At 48.1% G+C, this 14,678-nt stretch overlaps 1 protein-coding gene across 2 annotated transcripts in view; it reads left to right on the top strand.

The window, feature by feature from the left end:
• Positions 1-14,678, top strand: part of LOC130146047 (CCN family member 2-like) — a 43,829-nt gene that overhangs the window by 17,283 nt on the left and 11,868 nt on the right. Inside the window, exons 7-13 of one of the 2 annotated variants that reach the window (XM_056331690.1) lie at positions 4,929-5,155; positions 7,546-7,751; positions 7,874-7,936; positions 10,033-10,322; positions 10,491-10,539; positions 11,261-11,328; positions 11,980-13,395. In XM_056331690.1, the coding sequence (XP_056187665.1) occupies positions 13,336-13,395 (60 nt within the window). In that variant the 5' untranslated portion in view covers positions 4,929-5,155; positions 7,546-7,751; positions 7,874-7,936; ... (2 more) ...; positions 11,261-11,328; positions 11,980-13,335. Of the gene's footprint in view, positions 1-4,928; positions 5,156-7,034; positions 7,054-7,545; positions 7,752-7,873; positions 7,937-10,032; positions 10,323-10,490; positions 10,540-11,260; positions 11,329-11,979; positions 13,396-14,678 lie in introns of those variants that run through there. The other variant, XM_056331691.1, reaches the window with a different exon arrangement.

Genomic DNA, 14,678 nt, shown 5'->3' with positions numbered 1-14,678 from the left:
ACAAGTGATCTGGCTTCGCTCTTCTCCTCTGCTTCTCAACCATCCTTTGGGAAGATCACAAGGCCTTTCTTGCAAGACTTTTTCCCATCTAGTGCTCCTCAGACCCCAGACTCTTAACTGGAATTACAACTAGCCCACTGAAACTGAACTAAAATGCAGTTCTGACTAATTGTTCACAACCACAAGAGCAAAAGCAGTGTTATCAGGTGGATCTCGAAACTATGGCTGATTCTGGTTTTTGCAGAAGTTGCATAAATCTAGAAAAGCTCCTTTGACTCTGCCTGGACTTGAGGCACCACCAAGAGCAGAAGCAGTTGTATTTAAGGGCACTGATTCCTGGTCTGGGGCTGTGGGAACCATTTGTTTTTCCTGACGCCTGACTCATGTTGACTTAAACCCGAATGACTTTTAGTTCAGGCAATGTCAAGGCAAAGTTGTGAACAGGACCTTTTCATTCATGTTCCCAGTAAGCATGTATCTTCTTAAAAAGAAAGAAAAAAAAAATAAACTAGGTCAGTTGAGCACAGTAAATGGTTATGTCTCTCTTCTTTTGGGCTTTAAAAAATGTCCCAGTTGCTTAAGTGAAAGTTGCTGTGACTTGGAGAAACGTGTCCCAGGGCCCCTCTTTTGTTTGTCTGTCATTAATTATTGTAAAAGTCTTTCTCTAAGAAATGCAATTGGTCAGTTTGCTTTTAGTAGCTCGGGGCTGGATGCTGATCTTCGTTCCTCTAGTTGCATCTGGCATTGGTCTGCTGCAGTAAGGGGAGTGACTCAGGATTTATAGCTGTGTAAATGAGACCAGAGGTGATCGTCTGAAGCCTACTCAGTTCTGTAGCATCTGGAGAACATCATATATTTATTAAAAAACCACCAACCAAACATCTAGTGATAACTGCTCTTTGACATCCCAGTCATGACATTCTTTCTAACAGGGAGACAGGACAAGGGTGGGAAGAGAACAAAAGCAGTGGGGGGTAAACGAATTAAGAAATCTGGCCTTCATATGCTCATAGAAATGGGCAGGATACACTATTCGTGCTAGATTTTCCCTGCTCCTGGCCCCTTGGATTCAGTGGTATTGCTCCTGATTTACACCCCTTCGAGTGGAACAGGATCACTCCCTTTTTCTTCAGCAAAACAAACATTTGTTACTTGGAAAGAAAAACAGAAGAATCTTAAAATGTGACCCACAGCTGAGCGGAAATTCTCAGTAACGCAAGAATTTGCGTTTCTTTAGTTTGTAAACAAAGAAGGAACCCTTGGAGGGAGCGTGTTGATTAATGCTGTGGAGGACTGCAGAGGGACAGTTCCTGCGGCAGTATAACTGGGGATTCATCCTGCTGTGCTCACAGCAGTTCCAGGTATATGAAACAGGAACGTGGAGGAGCAGGATGCTCTAACAGAAGAGGGGATTGAGCTTTGGGAATGCTGACAGCAGCTTCTCTGCTGGCTCTGAGCCCTCAGGCAGGCCAGAACCTTGATCAAAACAACCCCAACTGCCAGAAGAAATTGAGATCCATTGCTGAACTGAAGGTAGTTAGGGGTCTACAGATGCAGGCAAATGCTTAGAATTATTTCCAAAAGCACCCTAGCAGTCTGAGTGCCAAAAGCCCAAAGGGAGTTGAGGTCAGATGCTCAACTGGTGTAAACTGATGTGGGTCCTCCCAGGTCCTACCTCTAACCAATGTTTTCTCGCTCTCTGCAGATCTCAGGTTCCTGTAGCTCTCATGCAGAAGCTCCATACTCACTGACAATGGATGGCTTTGCCTGCCTTCCCCTCCTTAAACACGCCAGCACTATATATTGAAATGCCAGTTTAGCCCGCAGAGCTCCCTGGCTCAGGAGCTGGCAGGCCAGCAGGGAGAACCCAGAACAGCTTCCCTCCAGCAAGAGAGAAGGAACACACACGCACATTCACACGCACACTGCTTGCTTAGCACAGTCCATTAAACTCAGCATGAACTCCAGGCCCAGCCATAACCCGTGATATTTATGGAGTGAATATCTTCCTGTGAAGGATGTGGAAGGGTTGTACAGCCACCGTTGAGCCCCTACCCTCCCTCACATTCGCTCATATCTCATGCATATGCTTTTATGACTATTCCACTTATCTGGAACTGGAATAGCAGGCTCAGATCTTGGCTGCTTCTCCGTTCTGCGTAGGAAAGGAAAGGACAGGAGGAATACTTTTGCCCTCCCTCCCATGCCATGGGGAAAGCCCTAATCCTGCTAGGAGAATTTCAGCTTTCCCGCTAAAGCCTGGCTCACCAGAGCCATTATGGGCTGTAGCCATGCTGCTGCTGGCCTTGGGAGGTGTTCTGACACAGGTATGCTGTGTATCCACAAAGCAGGGATAAGATTTGCAGCAGGACCAGCTCCTGTCCCCAGCACTGAAGATGCTCTTTGTTTTCCAGCAGCTACGAAACAGACTGCTGTGGTGTGAGGTCTGTGGTTGTTCAATGCCTTCTACATCCATTTTCCCTAAGAAAAGGGCAAGCACGTGACACCTGGGAAGAGCTGGTACTATAGAGGAGCTCATCAGCCTGCATGACACACAGGTGCTCCCTCCAGTTTAATTTTACAGCATCCACAACATGAAAATAGACCTTCCCTTGTGCCTGGGCCCTCCTGTCACCTGAGGAGAGAGTCTGATAGAGAAGAAATGTGAGGACTGATGATTGCTGACTGTTCCTGCTATGGCTCTGCTGATACTCTCCAAAATCCGGAGGGTCACACTGCCCGTTGAGCTCTCACCTGGGTCAGAACAACCCCAGATACTCCAGAATTAGGAGCTTCTGTCTTTAAAAGCTCTACATGGAATTGTCTGAATTATCTGCCCAGGAGCCTCAGTGCAGATGTGTGTCTCTCTTGGGAGATAGAAAGGACCTGGTTCTGACCTTGTGCGTAGGGGACACTCGACGAGTGCGGCGGCTCTGAAGAGATTGGGAGCAGACCTGCTGTTGCCTCATAGCTTCACTCTGCCATGAACTGATGGGAAGTGTTGCTGAATGTGCAAACAGGAACACCTGCACTCGGGAAAGAACTCGACCACAACCAAATAAAACAACAAACCTTGTAAGAAGATGGGAAGCACCATTCCCCAGGCTCATTGCATGGCCTCACCTGAGAGATCTGAGTGACAAGATTATTTTAAAGTGCCTTTTCCTGAGCTACGCTGATCTGTCTTCCTCTGACAAGTCAGCCACCTCTTGCCAAGCATGCTGTGTGCACATCCTGCACCGCTGCCTCCCTGCCATGCCAGTCACCTTCCTCAACGGTATTCACAGGGCACAATGACTTCAGGGGGCACCTCAAGGGGAGAAGACAGAAAACTGTTTCACACTGTCACCTTCCTAACCCTGCTGTGCCCCACATCACTTTGGAGTCACTGGCGCAGATCAAGGGCTCTCCCTTTTGTCTGATAAGTCATTAGGTGGGGAGACTTGGAACAGCAACAGTCGTTCTGTAGGGAGGGGGCAGAGCTGAAGGGTCTGCTCTCTCTCCCTCCTTTGGAGTGAGCTGCAGAGAGCTTTAGATCTGTCCAATTAAAACAACCCTAGGACAAAAATAGGATGAGAGAGTGCTACTTTAAAAACAAAACAATTAAGCGAAGCCTATCCCTTCCCATCCCTGGAGGTTCCTATGGAAGTGGCAGCTTTTGAGCCAGAAATCTCTGCTGAGCTGGGTATTTCTGGCATTCGAACCCAAGGCAAGCGATGACCTCCCAGTGCTGGCTTGGGAGGAGAGGCTGTACCGAGCTCATGGCAGCAGATGAGATTGAGCTTGCAGGCACTGACATGTCTCCCCTAAAGGCTGGTTATGCTGTAGCCTGTGGAACAGCAGAAGTGAGATTCCGAGTGTGGGAAAGAGCTGAGCAGACACTGGCACAAGCTGCACCAGCAGCCAGCCAAGCCCGGTGGGCGGCCGTGCAGTAAACAGCATTTTGAGCCTTAAGACTGAGAGGGAGAATGGGTTTGGTCTTGAGCTCACAGATCTGGGTCCAACACCAGGTCACTGAAACCTGGTTCTAACATGGCTTCATGGACCGGGGTTGTGGGAACCCCTGTCCAGACAGGATTGGGCTCTCTGCCTGCTGTTTGTGTGGCTTCACTCTTAGCAGGGATCCATATGTCTCCTTTTGAAGCTGGTGCTGATGAAAAGGCAGATGGCCAGTAGCTGCACTGACCAGGCAGAATGTGTCAGCAATCTTTTTGGAACATGAAAGCCTTGTCGATCACATCAGTGCTGGTGTAGATGGTCTTCTGCATCTCGTAACACTTTGGGCTGTGGGATGAGGATCCATAAAGATAGTCTCAAAATAACCAGAGGAGGAGTGACTGCCAGCACTGTCTGTATAACCTCAGAAGTTCATCCTGCAGCACGCATATCACCCGAGCCCCAGCGCCAGCTGAAATCATTCTCTGATGAAACTATGGTCTAGCATAATCACTGTGCAGTTGCCACAGGAATGCTAGAGGTAAAGTTCTGGCTTTCATGATCCGTGCAGTGTCAAATTAACCTCATGCTTCTGTTCCTGAGGTCCCTTTGTTGCGGGTGATTTTTCTGCCACAAAATTCTTTCTTTCAACCCTAATTTTAGTTCACATGAAGAATGAAAAAGGGTCTTACATTCTTGTCGTGAGGCTGGTTCCTGGGATTCCCCTCTGACTCAGCACAGCCTGGCCTCTTCCCTGGCCTTTTCAGCTGAGATCCCCTCGAAATACACCTAGAGCTTAAAATAGCATCGCAAGCTCTTTCCCATGTACGTTCTGGTGAAGAGAATAGCCCCACTGTGAGCATGGGAATTTGTCTCATTCTTTTTGTTTCTCCAAATTCTTTTTACAGGATAGCAGTACAGACTAAGCTGACATTATTTTGAGAAGAATTTTGAGAAGCTGGAAGTAATTTTCTTTGTTTCCTTTGTTCTAGGAAAGGGATCCACACGGTCCTGCCAGCCCTCCTTGTCTGGGGCAGAATGAACAGGCTTGCAGGGCTTGCAGGCATCTGAGCTGTGTCCTGGCCCTCACTGTTTCCTCTGAAGGAAGATGAGCATAGCAGAGGGGGAACTTCACCGGTCCAGAGGACTGTGCACATGGAGAATGCAAGTCTCACTGTTTTCGTGGAAAGGCAATGATGCTGGTCAGTCTCTGCAGCTGGTTAGTTATTTCCCCACATCGGGGACACACAGAGCTCTAACAGTTAATGTCGGAGTTGGGAACATTTCTGTGGTTTTTGAAGGTCTTGGGTGCCAAGTGACCAAGAGCTGCCCTGGCAGGAAAAGCCTTTTTTCCTTACCTCCTTGAAACATAGCCAGGCCCCATCGTTTTCATTTCATCTATCCCCTTTTTTTGAGGTCAGGTCACCTTGGGCTCAAAATTGTAATAATTTGAGAATCCCCAATAATGTTTTTTAACAAAGCCTTTTGACCAGAGATTGGCCTATCTCTGCCAGGCAGGTCATTCATTTCCAGTCTAATGCACAAGGGAGAACATTGTGAAATGACTGCATAAAGAGGCATTAGAGTAAAGATGATTTGGGGCTATTTGCCTGGCAAAGAAATTGAACCAGCCACAGCTTTTCTTTTACCTGACTCATGGCTGTATTGCAGGGATCAGATTGGAAAAAATCAAGTGAATATTATTCACGTAAAGTCTGCTTTCAAACCCATCTCCGTGTGCCCCTGTTGCCAGATGACATCATGCTTCTGAGGATGAAACAGTTTAAACTATAGAAATGAAAATTAGTGGTTCAGATAACTTCCTTAAAACAGCAACAACAACAACAGCAGACTTAGTCTTTGTAAAACCTGCTTGAAAAACATCTGTTGCTGCATCTCTGGGGTAAAATAGCCTAAACTATAAAAGCTTTAGCAGTCTGTCATAGTGATTGCTTTACCAGCAGCAGGGTATTTAAAAGACGGTATGGCAAAAGCCATACTGAAAGTAAAGGCTCTGAATTTAAAGTGGTTTAAGCAGGTTTGTAACAGTAATGCTGTTGTACCTGTACCTAAAGTGGTATGAAAAAATGCGGCGTTTGTAGGCAGAACTAATAACGTTCCACCACTAGCTAATAAAACTGTCACCTCTAAATATATCAAGAGTGTTTCTAACATCACACAAGTTTCTGGGGAAGACAGCTAGGGCAGTTGTTCAGGACAAGGGGCTGGGGGAGGAGAGAAGCACCAGGTGCTGAGAAGCAGCACACAGTGTCCAGCATACGCCAAGTGGGTGACCGCTGCTGGGCCCAGGAGCACAGCGCTGACTCGGCTCACGTGAAAGCCCCACTAGAGACCTCACACAGGTTGCAGCCTGCTGAAACATTCCGCCTGCCTCAGCTGGTGTGAATTTGGTCTGTCTGAAGTCAATGATGGCTGCAAATACAGACTGTTTCCTTATTAAAGTTGTGTAAAAGTATGCCATTCTTCTAACAAGGCTATTCACGGAGCTTGGGACTTGTGTATTCTTAAAACATTTGTGATGTGAAACTTCGAAAAAAACTATTAATAAGGAAACAAATAAAAAAATATGAAAGGTCAGCTTCATAAATGTGTGTTTGTAACAAAAATAAAGAATTAAGAACATGTAAGTGAAAGTCTCACACTTAAGATTTCCCAGATTATTTTTCATGGGTTTGTAACTTACAGCAGCTTGTGCAGACCTTTGAAAAAAGATCATGTTATTTAATCAGCAGTGAAGTAGCTGGTTTACAGATAATTTTAAAGGTGTCTGCATTACATTCCAAGGTTAACAATCCCTTCAGCTGAGCAAAGTCCCTGCCTCTCTGAAGGTGCAAGCCCTTCGTTAAGGCTGGCTCACAGTTACAGCCCTAGGGGCTAGAAAGCTAATCAAGGATTCATGTGCTGAGATTTGTTTGTGCTATACAGGAACAGCCTGGCAAGAGCGGTGCCTTGGTGGACTTGCAGATGCCGTTGACCTGCACTTCTCTCTTGGTCCCTGAAGTCTACCTGTCTTCTCTATCCTCTGCATTGCAATTGGCTGCAGGAGGACCAGATGACCTAAAGGTCCTTCCAACCTAAATTATTCACTGATTCCATGTAATGAGCTGGAGTCTTTCCAAAACTTGAATGGGAAAGGTGTGGGCAGGCTCCTGTTGGATTCCCAAATCCCTAATGAGAGATACACACAAGTCCTGGTAGGCCACCCACCCCTCCAGGTCCTACCAGCCTGGCAGAGCTCAGGGGCCTGTTGCTGCCTGTTGAGTCTGTGTGAGATGTGCCGCTGGTATAAATTAGGGAAGACCTATTGACTTCAGCAAAGCTATTTTGACCGAGGGGCTGGGTCCTAGGATTTTAGGGCAGAGAATCTTTGAGCTTAGGTGATGCCAGGAGTCTTTGGGGAGATGGGATCTAGTGGGGAATTCAACCTTGCACCTTTTCAGATACGGCTGTGTAGACGCAGCAGTGCCTGGCGGTGGCAGAGCCCCGTGATTAACACGGTAGCCCATTAACTAGAGGTCTCACGTTAGTCCCTTCTCTTTCATAAGCCATGTTACCTTGAACACATCCTTCTGTGCCTCATCTCTGCAGGTGCTGTGAGGACCCAGCCCCATACAAGAGTTCAGACACATCAGAGCTGCGCACCAAAGGAATCCTGTAGATCAGGAGGCCACCTTAAATGAGCCTGCCCGAGTCCACCTTAATCATACCCTCCCTTCCTGCAGTTTTCCTTCGGGATAATTAAGCATGCAGTAAGTTAAGAAGTGGAAAAACCCGAGGAAGCATCCCTTTCACAGGTGGGTGCAGCTGACTGTTTCCTCCCAGGGCCTGTTCCTCTTGCAGTTCTGTGCAAGCCAATGCCTGGGCACAAATGCTCCTGGCTGTAATGATGACTCACATTTCTATCTAAATTTTGCAGTTGTTAAGGGTCTCAGAAGATCACCTGCTATTACACTGCCACGTGGAGACCTGTGGTCTGCAGGTAACAGGTACTTTTTTACTGCACCTTGACAAACCTTGAGGCACAGGGTGATTGCAGCTTTGTCCGCATTGCCCTTGAGGTCTGATTTTCTGCATGGACCAGTAACCAGGATGCTGAGCCCCGGGGATCCTGGGGCACCTGCCTGCACAAGCCTGGTGCAGAGTGAGCCCTCGGACAGGTCTGTGCAGCCCACGCTGCTGCCAGGCAGGGTCAGATCAGGGAACAAGCTGTGCTCACAGCTCTTTCTCGACTGCTTTGGAGGGGTTGTACCTACAGCGTGTCTGGGGTCAGGCAGGGGGTCTGCAGTAGGTCTAGCTGTTGCACCAGGCTCCCCAGAGCTCAAGTCTAGGGCTTGGTCCTGCCTCTTTGCCACATTCAGAGCTGGTTGCAGGCTGCCAGGAGGCAGAACACAGATGCTGGTCACAGAAGCCCTTGCTGTAGGATCTTGTGTGTGTGTTAGGCCAGGAGTCGGGTTGGATAATGACAGTGGTCCTAACTGGAAAGCCTCCCAGCTGGCTGGGCACTGGGCTGGGGCAAAAGGCCACATTTCTTAAGGCAGAAACAGAGCAAAAGAAAGAGAGAAGACTAGTGCTCTGCTTCCAAAACCAAGGCCTATTTCACAAAGAGCTCAACACCTGCATTCTCTGCTTTGGGAAGGCTTCTTGTTGCATGTATGACCTTAGAAGTGTTGACTTTCTTACTGTGTACCTGCTCTGAAACGAGAATCCTGTGCATTGATACATGGGTTTTAGTGTTGTGCCTGGTAGCCCCTCTGGGTGCCCTTGGTCGCACGCTCTTTGGTAAGCTGCACAACTGGCTTTTTGCATCCTGACAAGGTCAGGCTCTAGGGGGGCATTTTTTTTTTTTTTACCAGAAGAGAATGTGTGCTTTTGCTGGCAAACTCTGTATCTAAGCACTGGCTGTTTCCAAACTCACAATGCCAAGACTGTTTTTATATATTTACTTCCTTTATGAGGACATCAACAGGCACCCCACCCATCCCAAGTTCTGCATCCCTTGATAGGCTTCGATTTCACAATAAATCCTGAAATACAATGGAGTGTTCCTCCCAGAACTAAAATAACTGTAGATTTTATTAGCAAACTCTGCAGCCAGGGATGAAATTTATTCCCTGCTTGACATCCCTTACACTATGGGCACAGCAGTGTGCCCTCAGGGCTGTAGCATCTGGCAAGCCAGGCGGAGAAGGGAATCCTAGCTCTGCTGGAGCCAGCGGGTGTTACCGCGGAGTCAGGATTTCATCCCAAGGTTGTGCTGAAGTGGGGAGGGGTGTTTTGTCCTGCCCTTTCCGTCCGTCCTTAGGGCAGGGTAGCCTTTCCCACCCAGATTGGAGTCAGATACGGGGTAGCATTTAGCCTTTGCTGAGCTCTGGTGCTGCTTTTATATGATGCTTTCTCTTGACAATTCACAGCAACTAACTTCACGATACAGCTGATGCATGTGGAGCAGCAGAGGTGGGACTGTCAGAAGGCAGCTCAGGAGCTTCGGCCCTTCTCCACTGATTATAAAGAGAGCCTAGAGAGATCAGGCTTCTAATGTAGATGCCTTAATTAAGTACCTAAGGATTAGATGGCATGAATCTGACCCTAAATGTCCCTCTAGGCAGATGCTGAATTAATGCTGAACTTGAACAGGAACATGGGTCTGGAAGAGACCTTCTCAGCTGTTAAGTCTCTGGTTTAGCCCTGTTTAGCCCAAAAGCATTCACTCACTGTCCCACCCCAAGTCACACGGACCAGCAGAACTCCTTCCCAGCCTTGCTGCAAACTTACGGCCTTGATAGACATTGATGAGATTGTTCTTTTATCAGTAATATACCACAGATGGAGAAATCAAGTGTCACTTATGTCTTGCAGCCCTGTAGCATCAGGAGAGAAGCTGGGTGAAAGTGCCCAGCCGATCTCAGGAATTGCATCTTATCCTCAAAAGTACAGAAGGTGGCAAAAAGCAAGGGACAGGACTCCTTTGTAGCTCTGAATCTGGCATTCAGTTTTGCCTGAGCATGTGAGCAGGATGCATCAAGCAGGCATCAGTAGTTGGGTAATGAACAATGAAATGAAATTCCTATGTTTCAGACCAACTAGCTGGATGAACCTCACCATCTCGGCTGGCCAAATTTATGTTTGAGATAATTTCAGCAAGGCTCATAAAGTTAAAAGAGTGCCAAATTAGAGTGAGTGCCTGTGATCCACTCCAGCAGTGACTTTTGCCAAGACTGGCCAGCTGTGAGAATGAAAATTGTTCTGTATGGAGCAGTCCTGCGAGCCACCAGCATGTCCTCTGGATGACTGAGCAGCTTAACTTTGAGGCAGGGGACAGATTTGAAGCCACTGAGGACTGGGTGAGCCCGATTCCCTTTACCAAGGTGCTTGTACTGGCTTTTTATTTTGGCTCCTGCAGGCAGGGCGCCACTGCGAGCGATCACACTGAGTCAAAAAAATGTGTGTGTGCTTGCCTTAATTTTATTCTTTAGCCTTACGTGTTTTTTAGCAATTAACTAAATGTCTTCTTTTTGTAATTACTATATATTCAGGAAAGCTGCTAGCTGGGCATGGTGAGTGAACCCAGAAGAACATAGCAAGGTGAATTAAACACCCACTATTCTTTGCTTGGGGGAGATTTTAAGCAGGGTTGACATCTTTATCCCTTCACTTGAGGCAGCTCAGGCAAAAAGAAGATATACAAATGGGTGTTAGCTTGGGTGTTTCCTCCCTTTGATCATTCTGAGTCACTCAACCTGCATGTTCTTCTCTTGCTTCTTGGCAAGTGGCGTGTCCAGTGGGGTGAACAGTTCAGCTGCTAGCACAAGGGGTAGTTTTGGTTGTCGAGTGTCCTGAGAATATCTTGGACCATGGGTGTAGGAAGCTCCCAAAATCAGGGTTCTCCAGCTGACACTTGTCCTTCGTGTCCTGCTGCTCCTCTTCTTTTTTTCAGTGTATGGTGAAGAAGTGACAGACTTAGTCTGGGCTATGAGAGACAAAGTGGGCTCCTCTGGCCCCAGCAACCCTCCTCGGGAGGGTTTGGCACCGCTCCTGGCACTTCCCAGTGAAGGGGCCGGTGCAAGATGCTGGTCCTGCTTTCCAGTAAAGGACCTAGAGTGGATCCAAACACTCGTGTCTTGGCAAAGCAGGGGAGATGGCTGGCCACGGCAGAGCTAAGGGGGCTTGTAGGATGAGCAGGATTGCAACTCAGTACGTTTTGCTTACGCTTCTGTTCTGGGAAGATGAAAGCACTCATGTGGGTGATGATGGGCAGTTTGGTAAGGATGTTTTATCATGGAATTATTCTTTATTTTTGTTGTAGGTTAAAAACTCAAGCAGCCATTGTCATGCTGGTTTAGCGCTGAATATTGCCCCCAGCACTCCTGACAGGTGAGTGAGTGTTTTGGTTGAACAGTTCACTCGAGGTCATGCAGCAGGTTTATGCTAAAAGTGGCATTTGGAAGATGATCGTTCAAGGTGCAACTGCTGCTTCTTGGACAAGGGGCGATGCATGACTCGAGCCATATATTACATGCTGTCCTTTTAAAAAGGCACAAATGTAACAACTTCAGATGCCCCGTATGGCTTGGAATTCAGCTGCAGTTTATATTCTTGCTGTGTGAGAAAATGAGGACAGAGGTGTGTAGCACTTTATCCTTGTCTTATTTACACGCCGTGGTGAAATGTGAGCAGCTAATTTTAGGCAACAACATAGTTTAAGGTGCCAAGCCTTCCAAAAGGGGAAGGAATGTATATCCAGTGAGACTGCCTTTAGCTCCGAGCTGCTCTAGGGCACTGGAAGTCTATGCCACCTCCAGTATGTTAAATCTTCTGTGTGGAGGTGTAATCCTTTCTTGTGACATTAGCAGAGGTAGCTGGTACGGAAATGATTGTGAAATCCCTTGTCTTACGGAAGAGGAGAAGGAGGCGCACCAGCATTTTGCATCTGCTGGTTTGCACTGTGCTAATGCTCTCCAGCCCCAAATCCCCAGGGGCTTTCCAAGTGCTAATTCATTAAGAGTTGGAGTTGTTTGTTTTCAGCAGTGGACAAACAGTGGTGTAGGGAGTGTGGAAGCTGATCTGGTGTTGCACAGGGACCCGAAAGGACCTGGGTAAAACGCAGGGCTTGATTCCCGGCTAAGATGCCCTACACTTGGAGGTGGGTAGGAAGGAGGCTGAATGGAAATGACCCACTACACGCTCCCTACATTTGTCTTCATCTTTTGTCCTACTTCGAGGCACGCACTGCTGGGATGTGGTAGGGACTGTATGGCACAGTGCATTCTGTATACGCTCCTGCCCCTTCTTTTATGCCGGCCTGAAGTCAGTGCACAGGTCTTGCACCACCTCTACCCTGGAAAGGTCCCTGACTCAGAGGCACGGCTCCATCTTTTTAAAGGCCACCTCTTGTACAGCACAGAGGATTCCTGTCCGGTACCCAACGTGCTCTGTCACACCCCAGGCCAGCGAGGACTAAGAGTGCCCTCTGCTGCACTCCTTCTCCTCATCTTTCCATGGCAGCATTCCGCTTGCTGTTTGGGAATAAACAAAACAACTCTTTAATACACAAGACAACTATTCATATTCTAAAGGTCTTTGTGCAGGCTTTGCAGAAGCCTGGTTCTGTATTTCATTAGTGAACGGAAAGGATCATGCCCTGAGATAAAAAGGTATGATACCCTGCATCAGTCCTGAGGTGCAAATAAAGCACTGTGAGGAACTGCTGTCCTTTATCCATAACCTTCACCCCGTAACTTTTCATTGCCTGATAAAACCAGCGGCTCCTCCTTGCAGGAGTTCAGACGGCAGTCTTTGTAGTCATAAAACTTTCATTTCTCGGAGCTGGCAGCAGCAAGCGCTGGTGATGCACGGTCAGTGATGGTACCTAATTGCGCCTAACAGCACTGAACTTTCCATCTCTCCCTCCCCTTCAAAGGAAAAACATTGAGCACCACAAAGCTCTGCTTATTCAAGTCCTCGGCTCTCGCAGCCAAAAAGGAATGGATGTAGGTAGGGAAAGGGGGGTTGTGTCAAGAAAGCTGTCCCAGGCTTCATACTTCTGGAGTTTAAAAGGGGAAAAATTAAAAAATACTAATCCTGCTTTTACCGGGATTTGATTTACCCACGTGGAAAGGAACCAAGCTGCAGGCTGCACTGGCAGCCCCGTAACCACCGGGGCCACAGGAATCTGCTCATGTTCCCTGGAATGTGGACATTTTTCCTTGCACCCACTTCGGCAGTGCTTTCCAGGGTGTCACTCAAGCGCGGGGCACGCCCCCTCCAGGAGGCTATTTAAAGAGGAGCTGGTATGCAACTTTCTCCAAAGAGAGAGGAGAAACTCCGAAGGAGGAGTGAGTCAGTCAGCAGCCTGAATCCCCTCCCTTCCCTTTACTCGGGATGGCTGGCAACTTGGGGGCAGTGACCTGGACCCTGTTCCTCCTCCTTGCACCTGGCTGGGTATGTATTGCACCGCAGCAGCTCCATTTGCTGGCTGGGCATTGCAGCTTCTTGCTTTGATGCATGCGAACGCTTTAGGCTGAATAACTCTTCCCGCCTGCCACCTGCCTCCGAAGGTTTCTGAGCAAAGTCTGGCTGTTAGCAGAGCAATGTGAATGCGCCGTGTAACTCAATCACGCCCGGAGCTGCGCCGCGCGTGACGCCTGTCACCCATGGATCTCAAAGCTCTTGGCGAACATGAATGGATTTTGTTTCACTCCACTCGTGTGAGCTAGAAGCCAGCCCGGGTTTACCAGGGGGGAGAAGAGAACAGAGAGAGGTGAAGTCACTGAGTTTGTGTCATTGCAAGGATTAAAAGTCTCATATCCCAGTTCCTTACCATCACCATCCTTCCCCAGCTGCCACTGAATCCATGTGTTCCCAAAAACCGTGATCCCGAGGGGGAAGTTAGTCTGCAGCCTCTCCAGAGCAGAATTTGTGCCTGTTTTTGTGTTAATACAAGTGCTTGACAGAGCAGCTGATCCTGCTTAGGAACATTGCTGCAGTCATTAATGTATCTAAATTGCAGTTAAGTGCCTTTTGGATCGGTGAGGAAATAAGGTTTGCAGAACCACTGTGCCTCGCACAGCTTGTTGTGCTGACAGAGGCAATAAACTGCTGGTCGGTGAGGTGTCCCTGACCGCTCCTGGCACACTCGGCATGTGCCAGCCTCTCTTCTGCCAGGAAAGGTGTCCTGTGCGCCCAGCACTGCTTGCTCTAGAGCTAACCTCTGCCGTTTGGGATGGTCGATGTGTTTCTTGCACTGACCCAGCTTTGGCAGCATAGGATCATTTAGGTGGGAAAAGGATTTAAGATCATCGTATTGGCCATGTAAATTATTGCATTGAGTCCCACCACTGTGACCCTTTATTATTACTCTGAGATGTTGTTTTTCCTAAACCTGCTGACTGTCTCGGGAATGGGACTTTTGACTTTCTTTGAGCTCTGAGAGTGACGTTTAGTGGATGGAGCAAGGAAACGAGAGCTGTTACTCCTGCATCTGCCTCCTGTGTTCAGAGGTGAGAGCAGGATTGCTGGGAGTTATGTTTAGCTCTGCCAGGCTCAGCCTGAGCAGGTCTCCGTGTCTCCCCTCTCTGTGAAATGGGGTTGGTGGTTCCTGTCTCTGCTATTAGGCTGTTGTACAGTTTGCCGCAGCAACGTCAGGAAGGTGCCTTGAGAGCCTGAGGTGGAGGGAGAGCAGGGATTATCCGTCATGATTCAGTGTCTGCAGTATGTGAGTAGCT

Source organism: Falco biarmicus, chromosome 3, assembly GCF_023638135.1.
Source record: "Falco biarmicus isolate bFalBia1 chromosome 3, bFalBia1.pri, whole genome shotgun sequence".
Taxonomy (NCBI): domain Eukaryota; kingdom Metazoa; phylum Chordata; class Aves; order Falconiformes; family Falconidae; genus Falco; species Falco biarmicus.
Note: the sequence above shows the minus strand (reverse complement) of the source record. Positions and strands in the feature narration are given on the sequence as shown.